At 41.0% G+C, this 26,797-nt stretch overlaps 1 protein-coding gene across 1 annotated transcript; it reads right to left on the bottom strand.

Moving 5' to 3' along the window:
* Positions 1 to 235: 235 nt before the first annotated feature.
* On the bottom strand, positions 236 to 24,178 carry LOC139952827 (uncharacterized). The gene is made up of 5 exons (XM_071952076.1): positions 23,982 to 24,178; positions 10,103 to 10,226; positions 9,490 to 9,630; positions 5,192 to 5,422; positions 236 to 3,643 (listed from the first exon to the last, which is right to left on the bottom strand). The coding sequence occupies exons 2-5, from the start codon at positions 10,207 to 10,209 to the stop codon at positions 3,475 to 3,477; spliced, it is 648 nt and encodes a 215-aa protein (XP_071808177.1). The 5' UTR covers positions 10,210 to 10,226; positions 23,982 to 24,178; the 3' UTR covers positions 236 to 3,474.
* Between the last annotated feature and the right edge of the window lie 2,619 nt (positions 24,179 to 26,797).

A 26,797-nucleotide genomic window follows, 5' to 3' on the forward strand; every position in this document is an offset into this window, starting at 1 on the left:
AAATATATTTTAGTCTCAGTTTTAGCATGTAAAAACATAACATACCATAACTCGTTAATACAATTTACATCCACAATAATTTTCGACTCACTGAGTGAGAGTGAGACGCAAATTGTTTTTGTGACTTGTTCTTTTCTCATTGCTCAAAAACTACAGAACCTCAGCTAGTAATAATTTAAGGGGAGCTTTCTATCATCATTATTTTCAAACTGAGTAAATTTAATGTAAGTCTGTGTATACTATGTTTTGTGTTTAAAACAACTGTGCCAAAATCCTTTAAAGACACTGGACACTATTGGTTATTGTCAAAGACCAGTCTCACTTGGTGTATCACAAGATATGCATAAAATAACAAACTTGTGAAAATTTTAGCTCAATATTGGTCGTCGAAGAGGCGAGATAATAATGAAAGAAAAAACACCCTTGTCAAACGAAGTTGTGTGCGTTTAGATGGTTGATTTCGAGACCTCAAATTCTAAATCTGAGGTCTCTAAATCAAATTCGTGGAAAATTACTTCTTTCTCGAACACTATGTCACTTCAGAGGGAGCCGTTTCTCACAATGTTTTATACCACCAACCTCTCCCCATTACTCGTCACCAAGTAAGGTTTTATGCTAATCATTATTTTGAGTAATTACCAATAGTGTCCAGTGCCTTTAAACTAATCTACCTTGGAAATCAAACAAGAAAGAGTACATCTTTAACAAACTCAGAGTCACCGAGTGATGGTTACTATCGTCAGGCTTGCCTTATAATAGGCCGCACATCCATTCTACAGGTACTGGGTCCTGGGTACTGGGTAGTTTACGACCCCATCAGTACAGAGCAGTCTTTCCGCAAGGTGTGGCCATTTCGAATTTTATACGTAACAGTGGATACCGTGACCTTGATGAAAGTGTCGTTTGTTAAACATGATAAAGTACCGGGTGAGTCCTAAAAACTGCAACCAATGGATGGGAGCTACTATTTTAATAACGAGAACAAGAAAAACCTTGAACAAATAATGTCAATCTCTAAGTAGGTCATGGATGTACCTTTACAATGGTGAAACAATGGGGATGATTGCTAAAAGCGTTCCAGAGATATGCTTGTTTCAATCAGATGGCTCAACTAAATTTGGAGGATGTGTTTAATTTAAAGACAGTGGACACTATTGGTAATTGTCAAAGACTAGTCTTCACAGTTGGTGTATTTCAACATATGCATGAAATAACAAACCTGTGAAAATTTGAGCTCAATCGGTCGTCGAAGTTGCGAGATAATAATGAAAGAAAAAACACCCTTGTCACACGAAGTTGTGTGCTTTCTGATGCTTGATTTCGAGACCTCAAATTAGTTACTTGAGGTCTCGAAACCAAATTCTTGGAAAATTACTTCGTTCTCGAAAACTACGTCACTTCAGAGGGAGCTGTTTCTCACACTGTTTTATACTACCAACCTGTCCCCATTATTCGTAATCAAGAAAGGTTTTATGATGATAATTATTTTGAGTAATTACCAATAGTGTCCACTGCCTTTAAGGAGGAAATGTGACAATGTCTTTCTTTTCTCTATTGTTTTTTAAGTGGCCCTAAAAGGGGCCGTTTTGGGTTTCGTAATTCGTTGGTTCTTAAATAAGCCTTTGGGTTATTTGTGGCCCTGAAAAAAAACCGTTTGGTTTTGTTGGCTATATCATGTAAGAAAAAAATCCACTGAAGTCCAGCTCTTCTATCGTACCTGGCCTCCTTGAAGATTAACACACCTCTCAAATTGACTCGAACATAAATGTTGTTATGCCATCCGATTGAAATAAGCATATCTCTGGTACGCCTATATCAATTATCCCCATCCTTTCACCATCGAAATGTTAATCAATGACCTACTTATAAATGAACATTATTTGTTCAAGATTTTTCCTGTTCTAAGATATAATAGCTCCCTCCTAATGATTGCGTTTCTTCTTTTTTATTCACCCGGTATAAGAGCCTACAGATCTTTTTGAGAAATAGCCTAAGTATAATTTCTCATGGAACTAAAAAACACATTGTTATCCCCTTTGACTTATATATAATAAAGTTGCGATTATACAGATCGCTTAAAAGCTAACATAATAATTTTATAAGACACATTAATAGATCCTTGTAATTGGATTGGAGTATTGTATGCCACGTGTCGTTTAATATACTCAAACCAGTAAAACCACTCAACATTTTCTTGATCCCTTACCTATGTTCCAAACCAGCCTACACGTTCATCCCCAGTCTGAACCATGAACGATGAGGCTGAGTGAACAACCCACAACAACATAAAACGTAATCTTGTCTATACCTATACAGTTATGCAGATTATTCTCCAACAACACATACATTAATTTTGGTTGAATTCCCTACACCGATGGGTGTTGGCCCTGTACATACTCAGTAATTTCCTGGAGTTCTGTGAAAAAAATCACAGGCATATTATTCGAACCTATATAGGACCTTTGTAATTCTAGAGCAGTGTCATCCCAATAGGCTATAAGGATATAAACCAATATTCTTCTCCGATACATGAGTTTTTAAAAACATCTGAAACACAACAATTGGGGTGTCATCATAAAATATTGTTAACAATGATTGTTTTTTATTTGTGCAGTTATAGGGGACTATTTATAAACGTTAACAAATGGAATGTTCAATTCAACCCGGCTGACATCACTGACTGAATGGAACATTCCATTTTAAACTCATAACAAAAAAAAATCACCTCCAGAAATTCATTGGCGGTAAACTATTTGACGAAAGTTTGATTGTCAAATTTTTATATATAGTAAAGTTCTACATAAAATAACATATGAATAATGAGAGATTATCTCCATCACATCAATCACTCCAATTACAGTTTATAAATTGAGTTTCTCTGTGTATCATACCATTCTTGCAAATTATGCCACTACGTTTTGTTTTCTTTAATCAATGACAGTGAAAACCGAATAGCAAAAAGACCTCTAGGCTGTGCCATTTAAAACCAAACAAGTTGTTTAGCATAAATCTAGTTTTCAGTTTGTGGCGGGGCAGGAGGGGGGTTAATTATTGTTGTTTCTTTTCCACCGACTACCTGCAAAAACAGGCTGACATCCCGACAATTAATGGAAAGGAAAGTGTGGTCCAACAACAGGACAACAATACTAACTTTTCTATGTTGTTATTATTGGTCTGGATGTGTTCAATTTGGGGAGTCCTTGCAATGACGTCATTGTCAATTTAAGCTGTTCGTTGAACGGCCAAGTGTTGTTATTTTATTTACAATATGATTAACAATGTCGGAGGCGTTGGGTGCCGATCACGTTTTTCTCAAGTGCTTTATATACCTAAGATCGAGTTTTTTTAAGTTTTGAATTATAGCTGTCTCATAGAAGTCGTTTATTTTCCAGAGAAACTTTCTAACCTATTGGAAACAATTATTTTCTAAGGATCCGTTGTTTACCAACCCGAAATGTGACTGTTGTAGTTCATCTACTCGTTGAAAACATACAGGAAACCACTATAATCAGCGTCGTTGTATGTCATGTTACCCAAGTCCAAGACTGCCATGGTTTGTGCCCAGCAGTCATTCTCACCAGTAGCTGGATTTGTAGTTTCACATCCTGAACGTCTTTGTCCAAGATGGAGATTCAAACCCGACCTATTAAGCAAACACAAATCAAACATTAAGCTAATTAGAGAATAATAATAATTCATAATTTTAAAACGTTCAATGTGCACTCTCTGTTTGTTATGTTGTTGGTGTTTATTCAATAAATGTGTCAATAATTGTGTAGCGAATGGCAAAATGATGTCGGTTATTTACTTTGAAAATGAGTACTGATTATTAAATTACCAGTCAAATATTTGTGTTAAATAAAGTTGATCCGTTATTTTTTTTTTCTTTTTCAGTCAGCGACAATGCACATACGGAGCCCTTTAAAGGGACACATATACAAGAAAAAAAATCAACTTCACTATGCCAGCATTCTGTGATTCAATTCAAAACTATCACAATAATCATTCAATTTCATTTGAACCGACCTAGGGTTGATCGAATGATTAGGCATTTATCTCATTATTAATGGGCAAACACATTTCAGGAAGTTCCTGTCCAACAGTCCAACGTGCATGATGGGTGGCTATTATTATAGTAGCTGGTCCACATTTATATCTTCGAGTTTCGAGAATTAAGGTTCATTTTATTTCCACAGTATTAGCCTTGCTCAAGGCAGTCGAATTATTCACTCCGAAAAAAGACCGCCGCTGTATAAAAACCCACCCGTATTCACTGTGCGTAAAACCCACCCGTATTCACTGTGCGTAACATCGCACGACACGATGCCCCCGTACACTATCCGCATGCGGAGGCCGTCAGGCCGACAGCCTTGTCGGATCTGTATCTTCCCGTTTTAATGTGTTGTATTGAAAAAATTCCAATAGTGGACGAAATTGGGGGGGCTCGAGGATATGCTAGTATGCAGCTCATGAATATGTATATCGTTCGTCAGACCTATCAGACAACACAGGATGTGAGGCAAATGAATTATTCATTTTGACGTCCAATCACGCACTTCCCTTATCACGACCTTTGGACCCTATCATGCGTCCGTGGTGGTGGTGTGTGAGGTAAACATGTCTCGTCTTTCGCGGGCATTATGGTAATGAGCTGACCGTGGGAACTCTTCGCTTATTATAGTAATGAGGTCAGTGGCTTCAACACAGATCCTACAAGGCTGTCGGCCTGACGGCCTCCGCATGCGGTTAGTGGTGTACGAGTGCGATGACTTGTGTGAACAGTATTCGTGCGATGTGACAGTGTGTATACGGGTTGGTCATTCGGTGTGATCGCACACACCATGCACAGGGTATACGGCGGGTGGGTTTACAGCTGCGTCTTTTCGGAGCGAATAATGCGACTGCCTTGAGCAAGGCTACCACAGTATCAACAGATAAAACACACTACCCTCATATCACTCAATAGCGATCAGTTTAAATAATACAATACAGTAAAGATACATCACTTATGAAAATAAATAAGACACCGCAGAGGTATCCATTAAGAAACAGATCTTGTAGGCAATGGTCCCTAAAGACATGCATTTGCATTGAGACACATACTAATTGAGGTATAGACTCCCATAACAATTTTGAGGACCGGACTATTTAAACGCAAGAATTCAATAAAAGCGACATCAATAATTGATACCTTCCAGTTGCTGTGCGTTCGGTGTATTCGTAATAGCTGCTAATATTCACATTTTCGTGCCTGGGATAGAGGTCGTACCAGTCGTAGGACATGTCCTCGGTAGTAAGGTTTCTCAATTCTCCAATGAGGTACTCGTTCAAGGGTAAGTGCCCACCGAACATCGTGTCATCTGCCACGGCGGGAGCTGCGGTACAACACGTCGATATGTCCGTCAAACCTGCAGTCTGGTTCCTTCATAACAAAACAAAGTAAAATCAAACGGATTAGAAAAGGTATTGCTGCAATTCTAGCTTTTCGTTTAATGACAAGTTTGTGATTGTCATTATAGCAAACAAATTGTTGTCAAGATTTGCGACTTGGGGTACACATCGTGGATTTTATAGGTAAAATGTACGTAGATTGAGGGCGCTGCTCTGTGGCGACCACCCTGTGTAAAAAAATCCTCTGTACTTCTTGCCTTATTTCTGCTTTTTCACCTTATCGTCTGTGTTTTCTTTACGTTTGGGTCGTCCGTCCACTTAAATATGGCACATAGAGCAAAACTGTTTTGGATCTACACCATCTTAGTATGTGTTTCGAGCATGTTTAGCAGTGTTTTTACACTCTCCTCCGAGTCTACGTATGAATGCGAGTGGCCATTACAACATGCACGCATTGAATACACACGAAATGAACTATTGAATTTCCGCGGGTCACCAGCAGCTTCTGCCACACCCAGTTTCGATATTCCAGAGGAATTGCTACGGAAACCACGCAAACGGGGTAAGAAAGGTGGACTATACGAGTGCGTCTCCGAAGACGGAAGCTTAACCCACCACTTCCGACAATTATTACCGGTAATGCCCGTTCTCTCTGTAATAAACTTGATGAACTTAATGCAAATACAAAGTACTTACACGAGTATAGAGATTGCAGTTTTATGTGCTTCAGTGAAACCTGGTTTAATGATATGCATACTTCAACTGATATTGATGGTTTCATATGTGAACGCATGGACAGAACCCAAGAATCGGGAAAAACTATTGGCGGTGGAGTCTGTATTTACGTGAATCGTAAATGGTGTACTCACATCTTTATTAAAGAAAAACTCTGCTCGCCTGATATCGAGCTTATAACGGTGGGGCTACGACCATTTTATCTACCAAGAGAATTCCCTCAGATCTTTGTGACTGTTGTTTACATTCCACCTCAAGCTGATGCTAACAATGCTGCGGCCAAAATCGCAAGGATTACACTCGAACTGGAAAAGAAATCACCCGATGCAGTTAACATAATAACAGGTGATTTCAACCATTGTGATCTTGAACCAGTGATGCCCCACTATTTCCAATATGTGGACATTCCCACCAGAGGTCAACGCACTCTTCACAAGTGTTACGGAAACATTCCTGCTGCATATCGGGCATATGGAAAGGCACCTCTCGGCATGTCTGATCATGACATGGTTCACCTGCTTCCAAAATATAAACAGAAACTTAAGCAAACAAAACCAGTCATCAAAAAATTCAAGAAATGGGACAAACAGAACATCGAAACCTTACGATGCTGTTTCGAAACCACGAACTGGAACATCTTTATAGACCCTGCTTCAATTGATCAAACTACTGATGTCATCACTGACTACATAAAGTTCTGTGAAAACCTAGTCATCCCAGAAATTGAAGTTAAAATTTACCCCAACAATAAAAACTGGCTAAACAAAGAAGTTCGTCATCTCATTAAACAAAAGCACCGGGCACATTCCAATAACGAGGATCAAGTGAAACGTGAGTTAAATTCGGAAATCAAAGAACAAATCCGTCTCTGCAAGAAACAGTATGGCAAGAAACTTGAAAGAAAGTTTAATGATGGTGACCCCAAAAGTGGATGGAATGCCATGAAAGAAATCACAGGTTATGGAAATCGTAACAAATGGGCTGGTCCTCAAGGAGATCCAAAAGAATACCTGGACGACTTGAACCAATTCTACCAGCGGTTTGATAACAATAGCCCTCTCCATGACCTAGCTAAGATCAACTGTGTGCTACATTTGCTTCAAACATCAATGATAACAATAGAACTCTGCTGACAACTGCCCAAGTTGAAAAGTCCTTCAAAAATATCAAACCCATTAATAAAGCTGCAGGACCAGACGGGATCTCTGGAAGGATCCTTAAAACCTGCTGTAAAGAACTGGCTGAAATCTTTAGACAACTTTTCCAATGGTCTCTTGACTACCATATCGTCCCTAGGATTTGGAAAGCATCAACCATCACTCCTGTCCCCAAGATGTCAAAGCCAAAGGAGTTAAATGACTTTAGACCAATTGCTCTCACAGCCACCGTGATGAAATGTTTCGAACATATTATTAAAGACGTACTTTTAGATGAAACTAATAACTTGTTGGACCCTTTTCAGTTTGCCTACCGGGCAAACCGTGGTGTATCGGATGCCTTAGCTACATTATTGCATAATACTTACGAACATCTTGACAAACCTAAAACCTATGTGCGTACCTTGTTCATTGATTTTTCTTCAGCTTTTAACACCATTAAACCACATATTCTTCTAAGTAAATTGCTAAATATGAATATTAACCCACATCTTGCCCTCTGGATTGCTGATTTTTTAAATTTTAGGCCACAAAGGGTAAGATTTGCCAACACGTTTTCTGACATCACTCACATTAGCACAGGTGTTCCCCAAGGTTGTGTTTTGCCACCATTGCTATTTTCTATGTATACCAGTGACTTCCATTTAGATAATAATAAGTGTGTTCTTACCAAATATGCAGACGACACAGCCCTAACAGGGCTCATTACAAATAATGATGAGGTTTGGTACAGAAATGAAATAACTAAGTTTATTGTTTGGTGCGAAAACAATTATCTAGTTCTGAATGTAAACAAAACTAAAGAAATTGTATTTGATTTCCGTAAAACTGCAAACACTATTGAACCTGTTACAATCAAGGAAGAATCTGTTGAGATTGTCAAAGAGTTGAAGTATTTGGGTACATTTATTGATAGCAAACTAAACTGGAATGCAAATACTACCCATGTGTATAAAAGATCTAATCAACGGCTTTACTTTTTAAGGAAATTGAAATCGTTTAACGTTAACACGAATATTCTTAAGCTTTTTTATCAGAGTACAATTCAATCTATTTTAAGCTTTTGTTGTGTCTGTTGGTTTAATTCCCTCTCCCAATTTAACTCTGAGAAGCTCCAACGTATTACTAAACGAGCTAGCAGGATTATTGGAGCTGACGTTAAAGGCATGCGGGAGATTATGAATGATTGTATCATTTCCCAAATCAATAAGATCATTTGCGACCCCAACCACCCTCTGCACCCTCACATTATCCAAAACCACTCAGGCAGGATCCGGCAACTACGCTTAAAGACCAACAGGTTTAAGGATTCTTTTCTCCCCAGTGCAATTCAGCTTTTTAACAGTAGATGGTCGAGATAATTTGGTTCACTCTCATTTGTTGTACTTTTACAAGCTCGCCACATATTTTTATCTCTATATTTGTATATTTTTTCGTAATTTGTAATTCTATTCTTGTTGTCTATTTTTGCTATGCCTTTCTTGTATGTATTGTATAGTCTCCTTTACACAGGGAAGACAAATTTCATGTTTTTTTTTATCATGACAATAAAATCTTTTTAATCTTTAATTTTTAATCTTTTATTTATACGACGAGCAAGATCAATATTGTTTAAGTCAATATCGGCACAAATATTTACGACTTGGGGTACATACACATTGGCGTTATTGCGATATGGGGCACAAAACGTGAATATTTTGACCAAAATTAGCATAAACATTATTCGTGCGATGTTCATTAATAAAGCCAAGGAAAGGCCGACAAAATAGTAATGATAACAACAATGATCGGAATGCATCACTAAAACACATTACACGTCATACATATCAGTAATGACAAAAAATAAAATATGTACATGTAGTCCTATATAAAAAATGTTTAATATCGTTGTTCAACTCTCATAATATTGTCGCGTGCCATCGGGTTGAAACTTGATTGTTGAAACCATTGTGTATCACGTGCATCTATAAAGTAAATGTTCAGTCAAAGATGGTTGAATGTGTACTTTTCGGCCTGTCCTGTTTGCCCGCCAGTGTCGGTTCAAGCTTTTTGTATTTGCTTTTCTGGTTTTTCTTTCATTTTTTTTTAAACACTTACATATCTATGTAAATGTTTATATATGAACTATTTTTACTTGTAAATGTACCTTTGGCCTGCTTGGCCGCCAGTGCAGTTAATAAATCATAATAATAATATTAAAACTTACAAGCGACACACCAGACAATGGGACGTTCTGTATAAGACGCAGACCACAGCGTCGGGATTTGCGTCAGGTCCACCGGCTGGACTTTGGCTATCTAGCCACGAAGACGGGGCTGTAATACTACCGTTCTTTCCATAACAACAACTGTCAAAAGGCAAAAAATATATAACACATCAAGGGACAGTTTCTAATGTTTCTAGATATTTATTCAAAATTTTCGAGATAACCAGTGGACAGGAATTACAATCTAAGCTTGCCTGTTGCATTAATAAACCCTAAAGTTCCATTAACAATATGGAAACAAAACACTTTCATTTAGGTGGTATAGAAAACGAGGGAATTTGACTTTTATATAGAGCAGGTTTGGCAGGAGATTCTGTTTCCCACTTCCCAATAGCAAACTGTGTGCAAACCACAGACATAAAGTTCTTTATGTCTGTGGTGCAAACTACATCTGATAGCGCCCTCTGTTGAATCCTCCTCCTCCAGTTTATGTTTAATTCCAACATGGAGGACTGAATGTCCGGCGGAAAGAATTCCCTGGAACACCGGAGTACCAAAATGCCTACATCAAGCTAAACAAGCCTTTTGCTGTAGAAGATATTGAGAAACTTACTTTACCGGAAGCTCCTCATCACATGTGTCTACGGGAGTACTGGCATTAATGGTCAGCACCAAAGCAAGCGTGCATACGAAGAGCACTGAATAAGAAAGCTCGGCCATTGTACTGTATTTCAAATCTAAATGAATAAAACAAAGAATTGAAAACACAATGAATCTCTTTATGATGTTTATACAATGTTTGGGAGGCAGCCCACCTAGGAGAAGGAAAACTCTGATTTCAAACCCGGGCAGGTGAGGCTCGTCAGCCATGGTAACCCATCGAAGCTATTTGGCAGCGGGAATAGTGGATATGTATAGCACCGTCTTACATTATGGCTATAGGCGCCAGTCGACATACCGACTGTACGGCGACAGTCACCGCGAGGGCTGGGCCCCTTCAGGCGGTTGAGGACGCCGCACCGCGGTTCCCCTCCGGCAACCCCTGCAGCAGCACCAGTGTCGGGTCGTATCGACACCTGTCTTTCCACCCGGGTTACACTGGGAAAGCCGAGAGGACCCCACGGCGACTGGCATCCGCCCTGAGGTCTATTTTGTGTGCCAAGTCAGCAGAGGAAGTCCCACGGCGATGGTGAGGAAGGCGACGACAGCAGGCTTGAGCAGCTGGGAGCTGTTAGCTTGACTCCCACATGTGGGCGGCCCAGATGTGATGGTCGTTCGCTCGTCAACCCTGAGCAGAGGCGACGTTCGGTCCTGTCTGAGTGACCAGGCAGCTTTTTCTAGAGACAGCACTGCCTGCCTCAATCCGAGGACGCCCCTAGAAAAGGTGGGGTACACAAAGCCTGCTCAAACTAACCCTGGCCAGACTATCGCGACTGGCGGGGCTCTACTAATGCGATCGAAAAACACAAAAATTGCCTCGAAAGATACAACTGGTTCTATCCAGCTGGAATGTGCGGACTCTACTTGACCTTGCCAACAATGAGCGACCGGAACGGAAAACTGCTATAGTCGACAGAGAGCTAGCAAGATATCACGTCGACCTGGCTGCGCTGTTGGAAACACGGTTTACTGGACAAGGGTCGCTTGTAACCACCAAGTTGCGAGCTGTTAAAGCAAAGGTACAAGCAGCAACTCGGGATATGAAAAACAACTGGTGGCTAAGAAAGGCTGAAGAGCTGCAAAGCTTTGCGGACACCAACAACACCAAGGCCTTCTATGACTGTCTAAAGGAGATCTATGGCCCGACGCAGTGCGGAACAAATCCCGTTCTGAGCGCGGACAGTGAACAGCTGTACACGTCACCTGAGGACATACTGCGACGACGGAAAGACCATTTTCAAACTCTACTTAACCAACCATCCTGCGCTGATGATGAAGCGATTGACCGAATAAAGAGTCGCCCTATGCACAGCGAGCTAGACCACCCACCCATCATGGACGAGCTCGTCAAGGCGATCAAGAACACCAGCTCAGGAAAAGCTCCTGGCGCAGATGGCATCCCCGCTGAGATTTTCAAGAGGGGTGGACCAGAGCTCCAAGCTGCTCTGCTGGACCTCTTTACCACCTGCTGGGAAAAGGGTGAGCAACCCCAAGACTTCAAGGATGCCACTATTATCAACATCTACAAGCGTAAAGGTGACCGACGCGTATGTGGGAACCATCGGGGAATCTCGCTGCTATCCATCGCTGGCAAAATCCTGGCGAAAATCTATCTCGCCTGCAGTGCATATCTGAAGAAGTGCTTCCAGAGAGTCAGTGCGGTTTCCGCAGCAGTCGGAGCACTGTGAATATGATTTTTGCCATTCGTCAGCTGCAGGAGAAGGCAATTTAGCAAAATATGCCCCTCTTTGCCATCTTTGTGGATTTTACGAAAGCGTTCGACACTGTGGGGAGATGCACACTATGGCGCATTCTCAAGAAGTATGGTTGCCCTCCAAAGCTAACCGCCCTCATCAAGGCTTTTCACACCGACATGACGGCGAGTGTCTCAGTGGCTGGTGAAAGATCTGAACCCTTTGACGTGAAGCATGGAGTCAAACAGGGCTGTGTGCTTGCACCTACGCTTTTTGCTCTCTTCCTAACGGCAGTAATTGAGGACATGTCAAATGACCTCACGAGTGGCGTGTACATCCGCACCAGGTCGGACGGTGGCCTGTTTAATCTCTCACGGCTACGTTCTCACCGTAAAACCCTTGTGAGATGTCTCCGCGATCTCCTGTATGCCGACGACACTGCACTGGTAGCTTACTCCCTTCCTGACATACAAGAAATCCTTAACCGCTTTACACAATCAGCAAGTGCCTTCGGGCTGTCAATCAACATCAAGAAGACAGAGGTGCTATATCAACCTGCTCCTGGTCAAACCCCCATGAAGCCCGACATTCTGCTGGATGGGAGCCCACTCAACGTCGTCCAAACGTTCAAGTACCTTGGCTCCACTCTCGCAGCTGGAAACACTCTAGATGCAGAGCTCAAATGCAGGGTTAAGGCTGCAGCTGCGTCATTTGCTCGCCTGAAAGACCGACTGTGGAGTCAGCGTGGCATCAGACTGACCACAAAGTGCAAGACATACCGGGCCGTGGTACTGAGCGCTATGCTCTACTCGGCAGAAACCTTCACACTACAGAAGACACATTAACAGGCTCTCCACCGTGCAGCTGAGACATCTCCGCACAATAATGGGTATTTCCTGGAAGGATAAGGTCACCAACGTCGAAGTTCTCAATCGCGCCAACATGCCTTCCATCGAATCGATCCTGGCCCAAATACAGCTGCGCTGGACTGGACACGTTATCCGGATGCCAGAGGAACGTATCCCAAAGACCCTCCTATACAGCGAGTTGTCCTTAGGGAAGCGCACCCGAGGGCGCCCTCTGCTCCGCTACAAAGATGTGGTAAAGAGAACCATAAGAGCAGCAGACATGCCAGCTGACTGGGAATGCCTGGCAAAAGACCGGCCTGCTTGGCGACGGCTTGTCCAACAGGGCGCTGGGCGTATACAAGTTTCATGGGCCCAGAGCCAAGAGGAGCGACGTGCACGAAGGCACGCCCGTGCTGAAGGACGACCTCTGCAGGCATCATCTGACAAGATGGCCTGACGATGACAATGTTTAATTGTACTGATTCCAACCGAAACCTTCCACTTGCTAAAGACCAAACCCACACCCAGAACAAATTTGTAAAGTATGTCATCCCTCGACCTGTCCTTACCAATATTTTAGGAATATATTACCAACGCTTGCCAATGCTTGCCCATGCCTTACGAATGGAAATATTTTGACCATCACCCAAACTTCGCAACATCCGCCGTGTCTCCGTAAGCGTAGCCTTGTCCAAGGCTCTTTACGCAAGCACCGGCCCGCTCTGAATTCACGAACTGCATAGATACTATACCGCAACGAGGCCGGATCAGATCCGGCCTCGTTTTGTAACCTCGTTGATACCTAAAAAGCCATGCTTCGACCCCGCGGTATCAAGTACTGTTGTGCGGTATAGTATCTATGCATTTCGTGAAGTCAGTAGCGGGCCGGTGCTTGCGTAAAGAGCCTTGGACAACGCTACCGTAAGCATTGTTAACAAATTCGGAATGTTCACTACGAAGATCAGTTAATTTAGAAAACGCTTTCTAAATTTCAGCAAATGTTGCGAAGACGGTCATTCGCCGTCGATTTTCGTAAGCATTGGTAAAGAATGCATAAGCGTTGACAACGTTCGTAAAGGCATGCATGAGGCGATTGTAACTTTCGCCGGGTCCCCTTCCTTGAAATTCTTGATCAAATGTGGTGGGTTTTTTTCAAAAGTCAAACGAACAATAAGCCAGAGGCAGATTCGCTCCGCAGATCTTACCAATCGCGGACGCATAATCAAATGTTCGTTACATTCGTAAGGATATGGTAAGGCATTGGCAACGTTGGTAAGACACTCGTAACATTCCTAAAGTGCGTTCTTAACGTTTATGAGCCCATTCGTAAGCATTCGCAAGGCATTTGCTGCGTTTATCTGAAATTTTTCGTAAGCTCATTCGCAACATTCGCAACATCCTTTTTAAGGCATGGGCAAGCATTAGCAAGCGTTGGTAAGCATTCGTAATATATACGTAAGATGGTAAGGGGAGGGCGAGGGATGACCGAGGGGTGACCGAGATGAAAATACTCAATAACCAATCGCAGTTTTGGGCGAATTCACCGCCAATTCAAATACTCATAATTATTCACCAATATATATTCAAATTCGCAAGAATAATCGCCACCGTGTGATTGACCGATCTTCGTAAGGTGGAGAATGCATCAGAACATTCAGAATTTGTTTACCGACGCTAACGAAGACACGGCGAATGTTGCCAAGTATGAGCGATTGCCAAATGTTTCTATTTGTAAGCACATTCTCTAGCAAGTTCGCCAAAGTGTGAGAGTAGCATCGCCAGGGGGAGAGTAGCATATAGCCGCGTTCGCGATATTTTTCCCAGCTCAGTTGCGGCAGAATCAACAGGGGGCGCTGTTTGAGGGGATTTCGTCAAAGAAACATATGAATAATGCATGTTAGCTTCTTGTCGCACGTTTTCAATCCACCTTGCATTGCCGCGTGTGTGTGTGGCTGAGTGATAGCATAGTACTGGCTGATACGGACAGAGCTGTTGTGAGCTGTTGTGTGCCGCGTATTTGTAACACAGTGTAATATACACGATACATAGCGTTGCTACAGCACTATAAGTAAAGCGAGTTTTTGGAACATGCTGTGTGCCACAAATCTAATTTATCTACTGTTTTTTTTTCGTGGGGGGGGGCGGGGCGGTAAGAGCGTAGGCCTCTTTTTAGTTTATTCTCATTTGAATTGGTCTTGTAAACTTTCTGGTCAATAGGCTGCATGTATAACGGGAGCACTTAACGTGAACGTCAAAAAAGTGTTTTGCAGGCAGAGATGCCAAGTCCAGAGGCTATAGCTATGTGTGAGATTTTTCAAAGCTCAACCCCCATCCCCCCGGAAAAAAAATTGCCAGTTTAAGAAGGCCTTTTTAAATCGCCGCCCAACCTTTTTTTTTTTTTTTTTTTTTTTTATAAATAAATAAAACAATGTGAAATTTAATTGTGGACAAAAAAGTGTTTCAAAATGCATCAAAAGCCTCCTCAGAATAATTAAAACTCACTTGAGGTACACAGGAGATGTTGATGGTTAATGTGGAGGTTCGATTGTGTCAGATTATATCCTTCCAAACTTGAAAAAAATAGACTAAAAATGATGTCCAAAATCAATCGCTCACTTCTTCTGCCTGTTGTGTCTTCGCTAGTGGAGCGCATTTCAACTAATTTGCTAAAAGAATCGGAACAAACTTGTGCGCAATAAGCGTTTTGCGCTCTGCCGAATTTGAGCTGAACCTACTGGATGAGCAAAAGCGTGCGCAATCTGCAAATTTGCGCTCTGTTTGTACAAATTTTGTACAAAAAATGTCGTTAATTTTTTTTCCCGATCTCGCCCCAATAATGGTTGATGTGCGTGTGAGCGTGAGACAGAGCCCAAATGCGTGAGTCTCACGCCTCATGCGTGAGACTTGGCAGGTCTGGTTTTGTTTTATTGTCACTTTGGGCTTATTGCATCTCGCGAAATTTGAACGACAAACGACACAATTTCTGACCGCGTTCATGTTCACGCTGCTCTAGGAACAAACCTCCATACATCCCATATCTCTGGAACCCTATATCGTACAAAGTAAATAAAAACGATAAACTCCGTCCCCACTCCTTAATTTTCTCTAACTTATTTCACTTTCAGAAAGCATGTCAAGTCATGTTTAGGGTTTGTTACGTCCAGTTTGGGTCAATAGACAAACTCCTAAAAATGTACCCCATTCAGCCGCACGAGGTCTCTTTTGTTAATATTATCTCCATCAGTAACCAACCCGACGGGCCGATGGCTAAATTAGGCTTCAAAATGGATTTGGCAAAATGTACATTCTGATACCTGACCGACACACTGCTCTAACCAATTTTGTGAATGGACTTATTCAAAAGGAAACTTAATGTCGTTTTGCTTAACAACTTTGACCAAATGCAAAGCAAAGTTCTTTTTTTATAGCTTCAAAACAGCCTTTGACGTGTGTGTATAAGTTTCACCATAGAGTAAGGAATGGTTTCACAATTCTACCTCCATGGTTAAATTCTGAAACTGCAACATTATACCTCCATGAACAGACCGTATTCTAAACCGGTATTCATGTACCCATTTGAGTTTACTGGCAAAAGGTCCAAGGTCGCCACCCACTGTCAACCTAAAGTGGTCCCACGGCGACCTTCTTCACCAAGCAACAGGTGGCCTGTCTCAAACCAGACAACACACCACTCACAATACACTGACCAGAATGGCTCTTTGTGTAAGGCCCCCCCACCCCCAAAATGTTATTAATTGTAAAGTTCCCTTAGACACCTTCCAACCTATAGCCGGCCCTACCCAATGTTTCCAAATTATTAAGCTTCCGTTTGATCCCATCCTTGTTCATCATGATAATTCTCATGCCGTTTGGAAGTGAATGCTTTTTTTTATAAATATTCTCCATTTAATCTTTTCAACAAATGAGTCACCCGCAGAAGGATTTCTAGGAAGTCTGATAACAACGTCGACCAGTGGTTGACACATGGTCACCTGCGAAACATCAATCTACAGTACTTCATCCATTCAATGCAAATTCGGTCAAATTCGTGAGATTGGTTTCGGTTTTGTCCTGGCACCCAGCCTCTTCGACCCTTTCGACCCTGCGCGGCAATGAATGAACCAATCCGGAGAACCATGCTTAGTACAACACGAAAGTAACCTGACCAAAAAGGGCGGATCGAATGGCGGGTGGGCGGGCAAGGGGCAATGAATGAACCAGTCCGGAGCACCATCTGCGAAACACTGTCCAATGAGTTGCCTGTCAGAAAGATTTCTAGGAAGTCTGGTAACGACATCGACCAGTGGTTGACGCACGGTCGCCGCCCAAACTTCCTCCAATCACATGACTTGTATAAAGTGCGAATTTGGATCCGGGTTTTGCAGACTTGCAACCCGACGTCTGAAACCACACAAACGTATTGAATTCCACACAAACAACCGTGTTGGATTCCACAAGGATGCCATACCACTGGACCTTCTAATTTTCAATCCAAGATGGCGCAGGTTACGCTTTTAATAGTATAGATGTACATTTTACTCGCACACACATGGAAGGAGTTTCTTCTCCATGGTGGAAATACACTCCGGTGGGTTTTTCCTTCCTCCAGGGTCGTGGATTTACAGCATTCAGTGAGCATTTTACAACATGGGTGGTCGCTCTATAGTCAGCATTTTCGATCATAAAAGTACGAGCATTTTACACGTACCAATCGGAACACTTAGTTATAGACCAAAGCCACGAGAACACCTACGTCCAAACGGTTTATATTAATTTACGGTGAGCTGAACAGTAAAAAATTAAATAAGTAGCAGTTGTGATTGGTAATTACCACTGCAGAAATAAAGTGGCAGTTGTTATTGGTTATTCCTATTGCAGAAATAAGTGGCAGTTGTAACTTGTGATTGGTAATTCCCATTGCAGAAAACCAATGAATAAAGAAAGAAAATATTTTCTTCCTCCATGGATATGAACGCTTTGTATTGTGGCATTATGAAACAATACACCGATGGTATATGCAACAACAAAAAAACAGTACAGACAAACATGTTGATGTATCACATTAACACCATCAGCGCCCGTGCCCGTGTTTAGTCTGGTTCCCAGACCCAAAAATCTCCGACTAGGCTCTGTCGAATTTAGGGTCCGGTATCACCCAAAGTCACGTGACCAAAAAGGAGGAATTCCTCCTTTTTCGAAGTTATCCGAAATGTTCCGAACGTGTTGTCGTCAACATTCGGACAGTATATTTGATGTTCGGTATGGAATTATAATGTCAGTCCTGTCGGTCGTAGATCCATTATTTTTTATGCCAGCTATTGTTATTTAAAGCCAATGCAGGCGTTGTGCCTAAAGAAAGCGTTTGCAAAGCGATGCGACAAGTTCAAAATATAAACCTGGGAAATCGCTCCGAGATCTAGTAAGGTTTTGTCATTTTTCTTCAAAAATATTTTCTCAGAGGTGTTTTGTAACTTTTGACTGTTCATTAGACATTGAGGATTAAGTATCATGATTTTTGAAAAGGGTAAAAATGGGGCAAATCTGGTGACTAGCTGTCGAAATTATACGTGTTAAACCAGATTGTCATTTTGCCGATCAAAAGAATCTCGTAACCCTCCGGCCTGGCGGCCGTCGGGAAGAGGGTTCCGTTATCGCAACTAGTGCAGACATGGTTTCCCTGGAGATGACCCCCGACCCTGACAATTTGCGTCATGCTCTATTTTTAACCGTGGGTGATACCTGACCTAAGATTTTTAACAAGAGACGTCAAGGAATCTTTGGTCAGGGGACCAGACTAGTGTGTGTGCGATCATAGTACTGTGTAGCAAGCAACACGCAACAGCTAATGCATAATTCATATATTTTTCTATGACGAAGTCCTCGCAACAGCGCCCCCTATTGATTCTGCCGCAACTGAGCTGGCCGGGAAAACCTATAATACAATTTACCTGTAGAAGTTTCGGCGATCCGTTATAGCTGTCAATTTTTTAATTCTTTTTTTTTTTTTAAAAAGAGTGAAAATCACAGAGCAAAAACGAACATTATTTTCATGGAATTGTTTTACTCATCACAAAATACCACTAATTAACCTTTTAGCGGCGGTCCCAACCCGCCGTACGTGCAAAAGCGTGCTGTCTATATCTTGCAAAAACGTGGGGAAGATTGTGGGATCCGTACGTGGTGAGTTCCGCCTCAGAACTGATTTGGGAGCACGCAGACACGACGTAGCACTTTTAGTGCTTAAGGAACTTTCTCTGCGTCACCCGTACGGATTCACCCCCAGTACGGGTGACGCGCGTGCCATTTACAGCCAACGAGCGCACAACGCACTGTCTCCGTGAGTCCTTTTAATGTTTCCAACGGTCACTTGCTCCACGGACGGCGCACTTAGCACGTGCGTGCTACGCAAGTCATAGTGCGTAGTCCGTGCTTACTCGGCACTTCCCCAGTTCAGCTGTCCAATGAGCACGTAGAACTCACGTGGACCGTACCGGGTAAGCACGTGCTCCACACGTGCTCTGCACTTGCAACGTACGTACGTTGTGTGCACTGATTTCTGCAGTATAAAAAAAACGACGTACGAGTGCCATCATTTCATCTCCAAGATGCCGAAGAAGACACAGAATAACGGGCTGCGGAAGATGAGATGGCCAGAGAGGAAGAGGAGAGGAGGAGCGAAGAAGAGTCAGACGGTGACGCCAGAGAGTGGGTCACAATAAGAACAAAACAAAACCATTTTATTATTTGTTTGACACATAAACTTCTACATGTAAATATTTACACATGAATACATAAAACTAAATCATGAGTTCATGGGGTGTCCCCAGAGTTCATAAAATTAAATCATGAGTTACATGAGTCCATGTGCTCAAACAACTCGATCTTGCCATGGTAAGCGGCCAAGTGGGGAACTGTAATGCTACTCTCACACTTGGGCGAATATCTTGCGAACATGAATGTTTGAAATTCGCGATGAATTCGCCCAAAAGTTGCGACTTGTAGTGAATATGTTCTCGGTCGTCCTTAAACCTCTCCTTACCAATATCTCACGCATAATACGCACGCTTTACCAACAGTACCAATTGCTCACCAATGGTTTACCAAATGCTTACGCAAATCGATGGCGAATTACCGTCTTCGCTTCAGTCATTCTATTTCATTTATAGGTATTCAAGACTACACTCTGACCATTTCTAAGTTGAATTTCTACTATTGGTGTATTCAAATTAAGACCCACCGAAGCGAACATGGTTTTGCTGCTAGTTTGAGATTTCTTTTTCATTTATGTGCAATGAATTTCAACTTCTTTGCATTCAAATTAAACATACGTTATGGCTTTATGAGTTAACTGGAAATTAAAGCTCCTTTACTAGCACAACATAGTTGTCCTGTGTAGGGTTTCCTGACTTAAAATTATATTGCTTTTTGTCTCATTTGAAATAATTGTCCTTTTTGCTTTGTTACCCTTAAAGTTTAAGCCTGTATCCGATATTAACTTTGAAATGAAAACTAAATCTTTTGCTTTAGCCGTGAGATTTTCTTGCACTGGTATTTATGTTCTTGTCTTTGTTTCGGCTGATGTCCGGAACATGTCAAATTAGAGGTTTCAACTTTTGTTAACGAAACAAAAAGCTTAAAATTATAAGGGGTCGTTATAAAATTTAAAAACAAATTAATCCCAATGTTGTCTTGCTCTGTATACCGACCACGGGCAGCCATTTTTCATTCAAAACCGTTTGGCTTAAAAGTCAAACCAGTGCAGAGTTTTCCCTGGAAATATCTGCCTCTATATAGGCAGCAACGAATGAGCACGTAACATAGAGTTTGAATTTGAATGCAAACATTTGGAAAATGTTTGCCCATTAGTGAAATTGAATGGTTGACCAGCTCTTGCTGCTGGCTTTTTACGGAATTGAATGAGTCTTGCGACCTGATGAATTTGAATGATTTTATTTGACCAGTGAATAACTGTTGAAATTGAATTCGTTGCTGCCTATGTTGGACAAATAACTCATGAAAAATGCGTCAGAGAATCGTGAGGGATTCAAAAGCGTCCTTGTGAGAATGTATTTTGAAATGTAAGCGTAGCTGCAAATCTTGAAACGTAAGCCTAGCTTGACTCGGGATTGAAAGCGTAATTTTTGATTTTAGCGTAACAAACCTAAATGATGTATATGGATTGTATGGATATGGAGTAGCTGCGTAGCTTGGAACGTAACCATATCTTATGGAACGTAAGCATATCTTGGAACGTAAGCATAGTTGGGTATCTTGGAACGTAAACGTAGCTGCGTTTGGATCGTAAGCATAGCTGAGAAGCTGTGTAGCTTAGAACGTAATCTAATTTTTTTGGAACGTAAGCATAGCTGGGTATCTTGGAACGTAAACGTAGCTGCGTATGGAACGTAAGCGTAACTTGACTCAGGATTGAAAGCGTATCTTTTGTATATATAGCGTATATTGAGAAGGAACGTAAGTAAAACTTGGAATGTAAGCGTAGCTTGGAACGTCATATTTTGGAAGGTATAAGCGTAGCTGGATATCTTGGAACGTAAACGTAGCTGCATATGGAACGTAAGCGTAGCTTGACTCGGGCTTGAAAAACGTACCTTTTTATATTATAGCGTAACTTGAAGGAACGTAAGCGTAGCTGAGTAGCTGCGTAGCTTGGAACGTAACCAAATAATACCTCAACAATCTCAAAAATAACACTTCATTCACAGAATTAAAAAAAAAATTTTTACAAAAATATGCTTTGAGGGAATTTTTTTTATCATATTTTTTTCAACCTTCTATACAAATTTATTTTTCAACTGTTCTTTTTTCGATCGGGGGCTCCGGTTTTTTTAATCCTTTTTTTCTTCTTCATAAAACATTTTTTAAGCTACTCACACAATAACACTGTCAATATAACAAAATGCGGTATTCCTACGTTTGACATCGTCAATCTTTTTTCATTGTTTCCTGAAAACTCCTAGCAAAAAGAAATTAGGAGCCATGGAACAAAACAGAGTATAATATTGGAACGTTGCGACCATACGAAATAACGGATTTGACACGAGGTGTACCGACTGACAAACCCACTATGACAAACATGTACTCTGATGTCTGGCTCCCAACCCCTCCCAAGCTCACGGCGAGACCCGCAAGCTGGGAGTTCATAGCGCCCGGGATTATACCTCCAGCCCCCCCCCCCCCCCCCCCCACGAGACACGGCATGTGCGGTACGTAATATGCCCCGAGGCTTACGTTCCGATTGCTCCGCGCTGTGAGGCCATATAACAAGCTTCCGTTACACGGACTCTTTGAATGCGAATCTTACGTTAGATTTTTCACCATTATTTACATTTTGTAGCGATACTTTGAATACATGATCTTTTTTCGTAAATTACTCGTTAATAATTTTGTAAACAAAAGATTTAAAATTGGTTTGGTAAAGTTACTTTTAGACGGCTGGAAGTAAAACTAGCCCGGAAGGTTACGTGATTGTTTGTACCACATTTTGGTTAGAACAATCACGCGACCTTCGTTTTTGTTTAAAAATGCTCAAAAACGGCCAAATTTGATGATTTTTTTTTGAGGACTGTTCTTGTTCATTCCTGGAAACCCGTTGAATACGTTTCTTAATCTATTTTGTAGCCCAAATAGCCCAATTCGGCCGGTGTGTCCCTTTAACTTATTTGTAAATTTGAGAACAAACCCTTATGATTTTAAGCTTTGTGTTTCCCTAAAAAAAGACTCGTTAATTTAGTGTTTGACAAGTTCTGGACATAGCAAAAACAAAGACATTCATTTCAATTTCATTTCAATGTTATCGGATGAAGGCTTTAACTTTTAGGGTAACAAGGCAAAGCAAAAGGAACAATTATAGGTTTTCTCGGTCAAATTCGGCAAATGAGCAGCCAATTTAATTTTCATGCGTTCGAATTAAAGCTATTTTGCCTCTCCGGTTTTTACTGCGTTTCAAATTCAGAATTCGGTCATTCAATTTCGTTTTGAGGCATTCAAGTTCCTATCACACCCATTCTGGTTCATGACACACAATCATCATTCAATTTAGCAAAGCTGGTTCGACTAGAGATTTTGCAGATTTAATCATTTTCAATTTCGTAAAGAGGCAATCAGTTTCGCTCACCGAGGACTCAAATAAGTAAAGAAATACGAATAAACTGTATAAGGCAAACCGTTTCATACCTTCACTTTTAAATCGAGCGAACCTTATTTTCTTTATTATATGTTTCCAGTAGACTTTACCTTAGGCCCAATAAGAGTAGTTTTCTTTATTTTTTTCGGGAGACCTTCAATGATTAACTGACCAAGACCTGACATTTGAATGTGTTTGAATGTTTGTTTTTTGTTTTGTTTTTTAAATGTTTTTCCAGTTGTTGGTTTTTGTAAATATTCACCAACCATCTGTTGGCGGGCCAGACATCTTGGCATATTATGTTCAAGAGTGCCAACAAATTAACCGCATGCCTTTAACATTCGTATAAGGAAACAACAAGTTAACAAGCGTTTTTAAGACTGCACAAATATCAGAATTGACTGCCTCAAAATGAAATTGAATGAACTAAACACACGCCTTAAAATCACTCCTGCGAATTTGAATGCAGCTTCGATGAATTGTTAAATTGAATGATTATTTTGTAAAATCGAATGACGTAAAAGCAGATTTGACAAGTCTTAAAATGAAATCGAATGACCATTTTTTAGTAGCATTCGATTTCGTGCGAAATAGAATTGGCTGGTCGTTAAATTGGCTGCTCATTTTCCAAAATTGACCGAGAAAACCTTTATTACAATTAAGAAAACAAAATGATGTACATCATGTAAAGTACATGGAAACACCTAGGAAAACATCTGTGTTAGTAAAGGAGCTCTAATATCCAGTTTACTCATGTCATAAAGCTATTATAAGTCATTTTTAATTTGAATGCAAAGAAGTTCAAGTTCGTTGCACATACATGAAAAAGAAATCTCAAACTAGCAGCAAAACCATGTTCGCTTCGGTGGGTCTTAATTTGAATACACCAATAGTAGACATTCAACTTAAGAATGGTCAGAGTACACTCTGACCATTCTTAAATACCTATAAATGAAATAGAATGACTGAAGCGAATCTGAACGATCAAAATGTAATAATGTGTGCACGAAAACAAAATTGAATGCTTTAAGAGCTCAAAAGAAACCCTAGTTTGAGAGGATTAGGGGAAACTGCGTGAATTTGAATGCATGTTAATGAAAATGAGTGATTTTTTGCTGAAATTGGCCGGGAAAACCTTTAACTTACCTTGGGCTAGCTGTCTTGCTCTCTCCGAGATAAATGCTGAATTTGATGATTTGAGCGGTACGTCTGCCCCTTTTAGTCCAGTACAGGCTCGCACAAAAGACACCACCGTCCCTTCGGATTCTCAAGCGTGATTGGTTGACAACGAAGTGACGTCACAGCCAGGGCACTTTACATTTGGAACTAGTGGTCGGAAATGTTGGCATACTGTGTAATAGGGCTACTTCCTTTTACCATTGCAAAGTGCCACTTCCTGCTCAGATTTGTTCTCATTCGGCTTTCACCCACTCCCCGCCCCCACCCCCACCATCTCAAACCACCCCTTAGGGTGTTTAGCTCAAAGCTAATGTTGGCACAAAGCCAGAATGCTGCGTGTTGATTACACTCCGTTATTACATTGACTAATTCTTTGGTTGACAATACCACTTTTTTTATGGTCTTCGACAAGGAAACATTTTTTTTGCCATTATTGTTCATTTTGGAATGCCCAATCTATAGCACTTCTAACACCTTACCTTTGCCAGACCGTGTTCAGAACAACAGACCCGGAGAAAGGAAGGAAAGTTTGTTTTTATACTTCTCAGTATGAGGTCGTTTTAATACGTGCTATATTACAATGCTGTTAAAACTATTGTGGATGGTGACCTAAATTCATAATAAGCCTATGTATGTGCGGGAATTGCCCAACGACGAGTTTCTAGAAATAAACAACACACAGTTTCGCGTCGAGACGGCTACATATTTCACGCACGATCGGTACCAGAATCGTTGGTATTGAGCCTAAAAATATCCCCGAATTCTATAAATTTTAATAAATTCTGTAAATTATTTGTTAACAAGTTTTATTGGTTGTGATGACGTCTGGGTGTTTGTAATTCTGTCAGGTCAACAAGGATAGTTGACAAACAATGATCATTTGAACCGATTGACAAAAATGTGTCAATAATTGGAGTTTTTAGGGGTGACCGCGAGGATGGTTTTTTTCATGCCTTCTTGACATCAATCATCAGTTGCGTGTGGGTCATTCTAAAATAATCGGTAAGAGCCCATGTGTTGTGAAATACGCTTTGGTTCAAGCTGGTTTATTATACATCCGAATGCGGATGATATTTTTAAGAAATACTCTTTGTTAGAAAGTGAATGGTCTTGCTATTAACATTCTTCGGTGGAAGATGGCAGATAATTGATGGCGCTGTCCCATTTTTAGTGACACGCGCCAACAGTGTTGACTTGAGAATTACACAAATTTGTAAACTCATGATTTAGTTTTTAGTTGATGAACTACCTCCATTTCGAACCGGGTTGAAACCTAAAGCCGGGTCCTCTCCGATTCAGCCTCGCTTCTTTTTGACACGGATCAGAGATTCACGCCGAAAAGTGCAATATCGATCCAGATTGAGATTTTCACCAGGGTTGATTTCAATCCGGCTAGAGCATGCTACCCGGATCAATCCGGATCGAAGTCGGATTGAAATGTTTACAGTGTGAAACGGGTTGAACAAAATCTCTGGTTCGGTACAAGTTCTGACCCTGATATTTTGGACAGTGTGAAAATGCCTATAAAGAGAAAGAGAAGAACCGGTGGACAAAAATGTCACCTTAAAGACAGTGGACACTATCGGTAATTGTCAAAGACAAGTCTTCTCACTGTATGTAGCTATATGGTTGAACTGCAGATCCTTCAAAGGCAGTGGATACTGCTGGTAATTATCAAAGACTAGCCTTCACAGTTGGTGTATCTCAACATATGCATAAAATAACAAACCTATGAAAATTTGAGCTCAATCGGTCATCGAACTTGCGAGATATGAATGAAAGAAAAAAACACCCTTGTCACACGAAGGTGTGTGCGTTTAGATGGTTGGTTTCGAGACCTCAAGTTCTAAATCTGAGGTATCGAAATCAAATTCGTGGAAAATTACTTCTTTCTCGAAAACTATGGCACATCAGAGGGTGCCATTTCTCACAATGTTTTATACTATCAACCTCTCCCTATTACTCGTCATCAAGAAAGGTTTTATGCTAATAATTATTTTGAGTAATTACCAATAGTGTCCACTGCCTTTAAGAGGATCAGTGGCATTCAGACACCAACAGGACACATGCCACTGTGCCCCCGGCCCAGTTACACTACTGGTTCTCTCATTTAAAGACACTGAACACTATTTGGTAATTTTCAAAGACCAGTCTTCCCACTTGGTGTATCTCAACATATGCATAAAATAACAAACCTGTGAAAGTTTGAGCTCAATTGGTCGCCAAAGTTGCGAGATAATAATGAAGAAAAAAACACCCTTGTCACACGAAGTTGTGTGCTTTTAGATGGTTGATTTCGAGACTTCAAATTCTAAATCTGAGGTCTCGAAAACTATATGTCACTTCAGAGAGAGCCGTTTCTCACAATAGTTTATACTACCAACCTCTCCCCATTACTCGTTACCAAATTTAATAAGGTTTTATGCTAACAATTACTATGAGTAATTACCAAAAGTGTCCACTGCCTTTAAAGATCAGGAATTCGCTTTCCTTTGATGTTCAACAACTCTGCGTTTGGGTTAGCCTTGATCAAGGCTGTTGACGTACTGTTCCCCGGCCCGGTTCGCTGCACACGCATGCAGTGCATACACAAATGTACATTACCATACATTGTACAGCGAGAACAGTATAGCGTAGTCGTGAGTACGGTCGTGTCTTTCTACTTTCAACCTCGCACACGTGGCTCAAACAACAGCCTTGATGGGTTTGTAAAGCTTTATCGGAATTCCGATAAAAGGGTATTCATGATGTGGGCGTGTCACTCTAAACATTGGCCAATCACA

The sequence above is a fragment of the Asterias amurensis genome, chromosome 21 (assembly GCF_032118995.1).
Source record: "Asterias amurensis chromosome 21, ASM3211899v1".
Taxonomy (NCBI): Eukaryota; Metazoa; Echinodermata; class Asteroidea; order Forcipulatida; family Asteriidae; genus Asterias; species Asterias amurensis.

Bases quoted from the DNA above. Each gene is read 5' to 3' on its own strand.
- LOC139952827 (XM_071952076.1), bottom strand. From the start codon at position 10,209: ATGGCCGAGCTTTCTTATTCAGTGCTCTTCGTATGCACGCTTGCTTTG. The intron at 9,631-10,102 runs GTAAGTTTCTCA...GCCTTTTGACAG, and splicing joins GATGAGGAGCTTCCGGTAAA to TTGTTGTTATGGAAAGAACG. The intron at 5,423-9,489 runs GTAAGTTTTAAT...TTTGTTATGAAG, and splicing joins CATTGTCTGGTGTGTCGCTT to GAACCAGACTGCAGGTTTGA.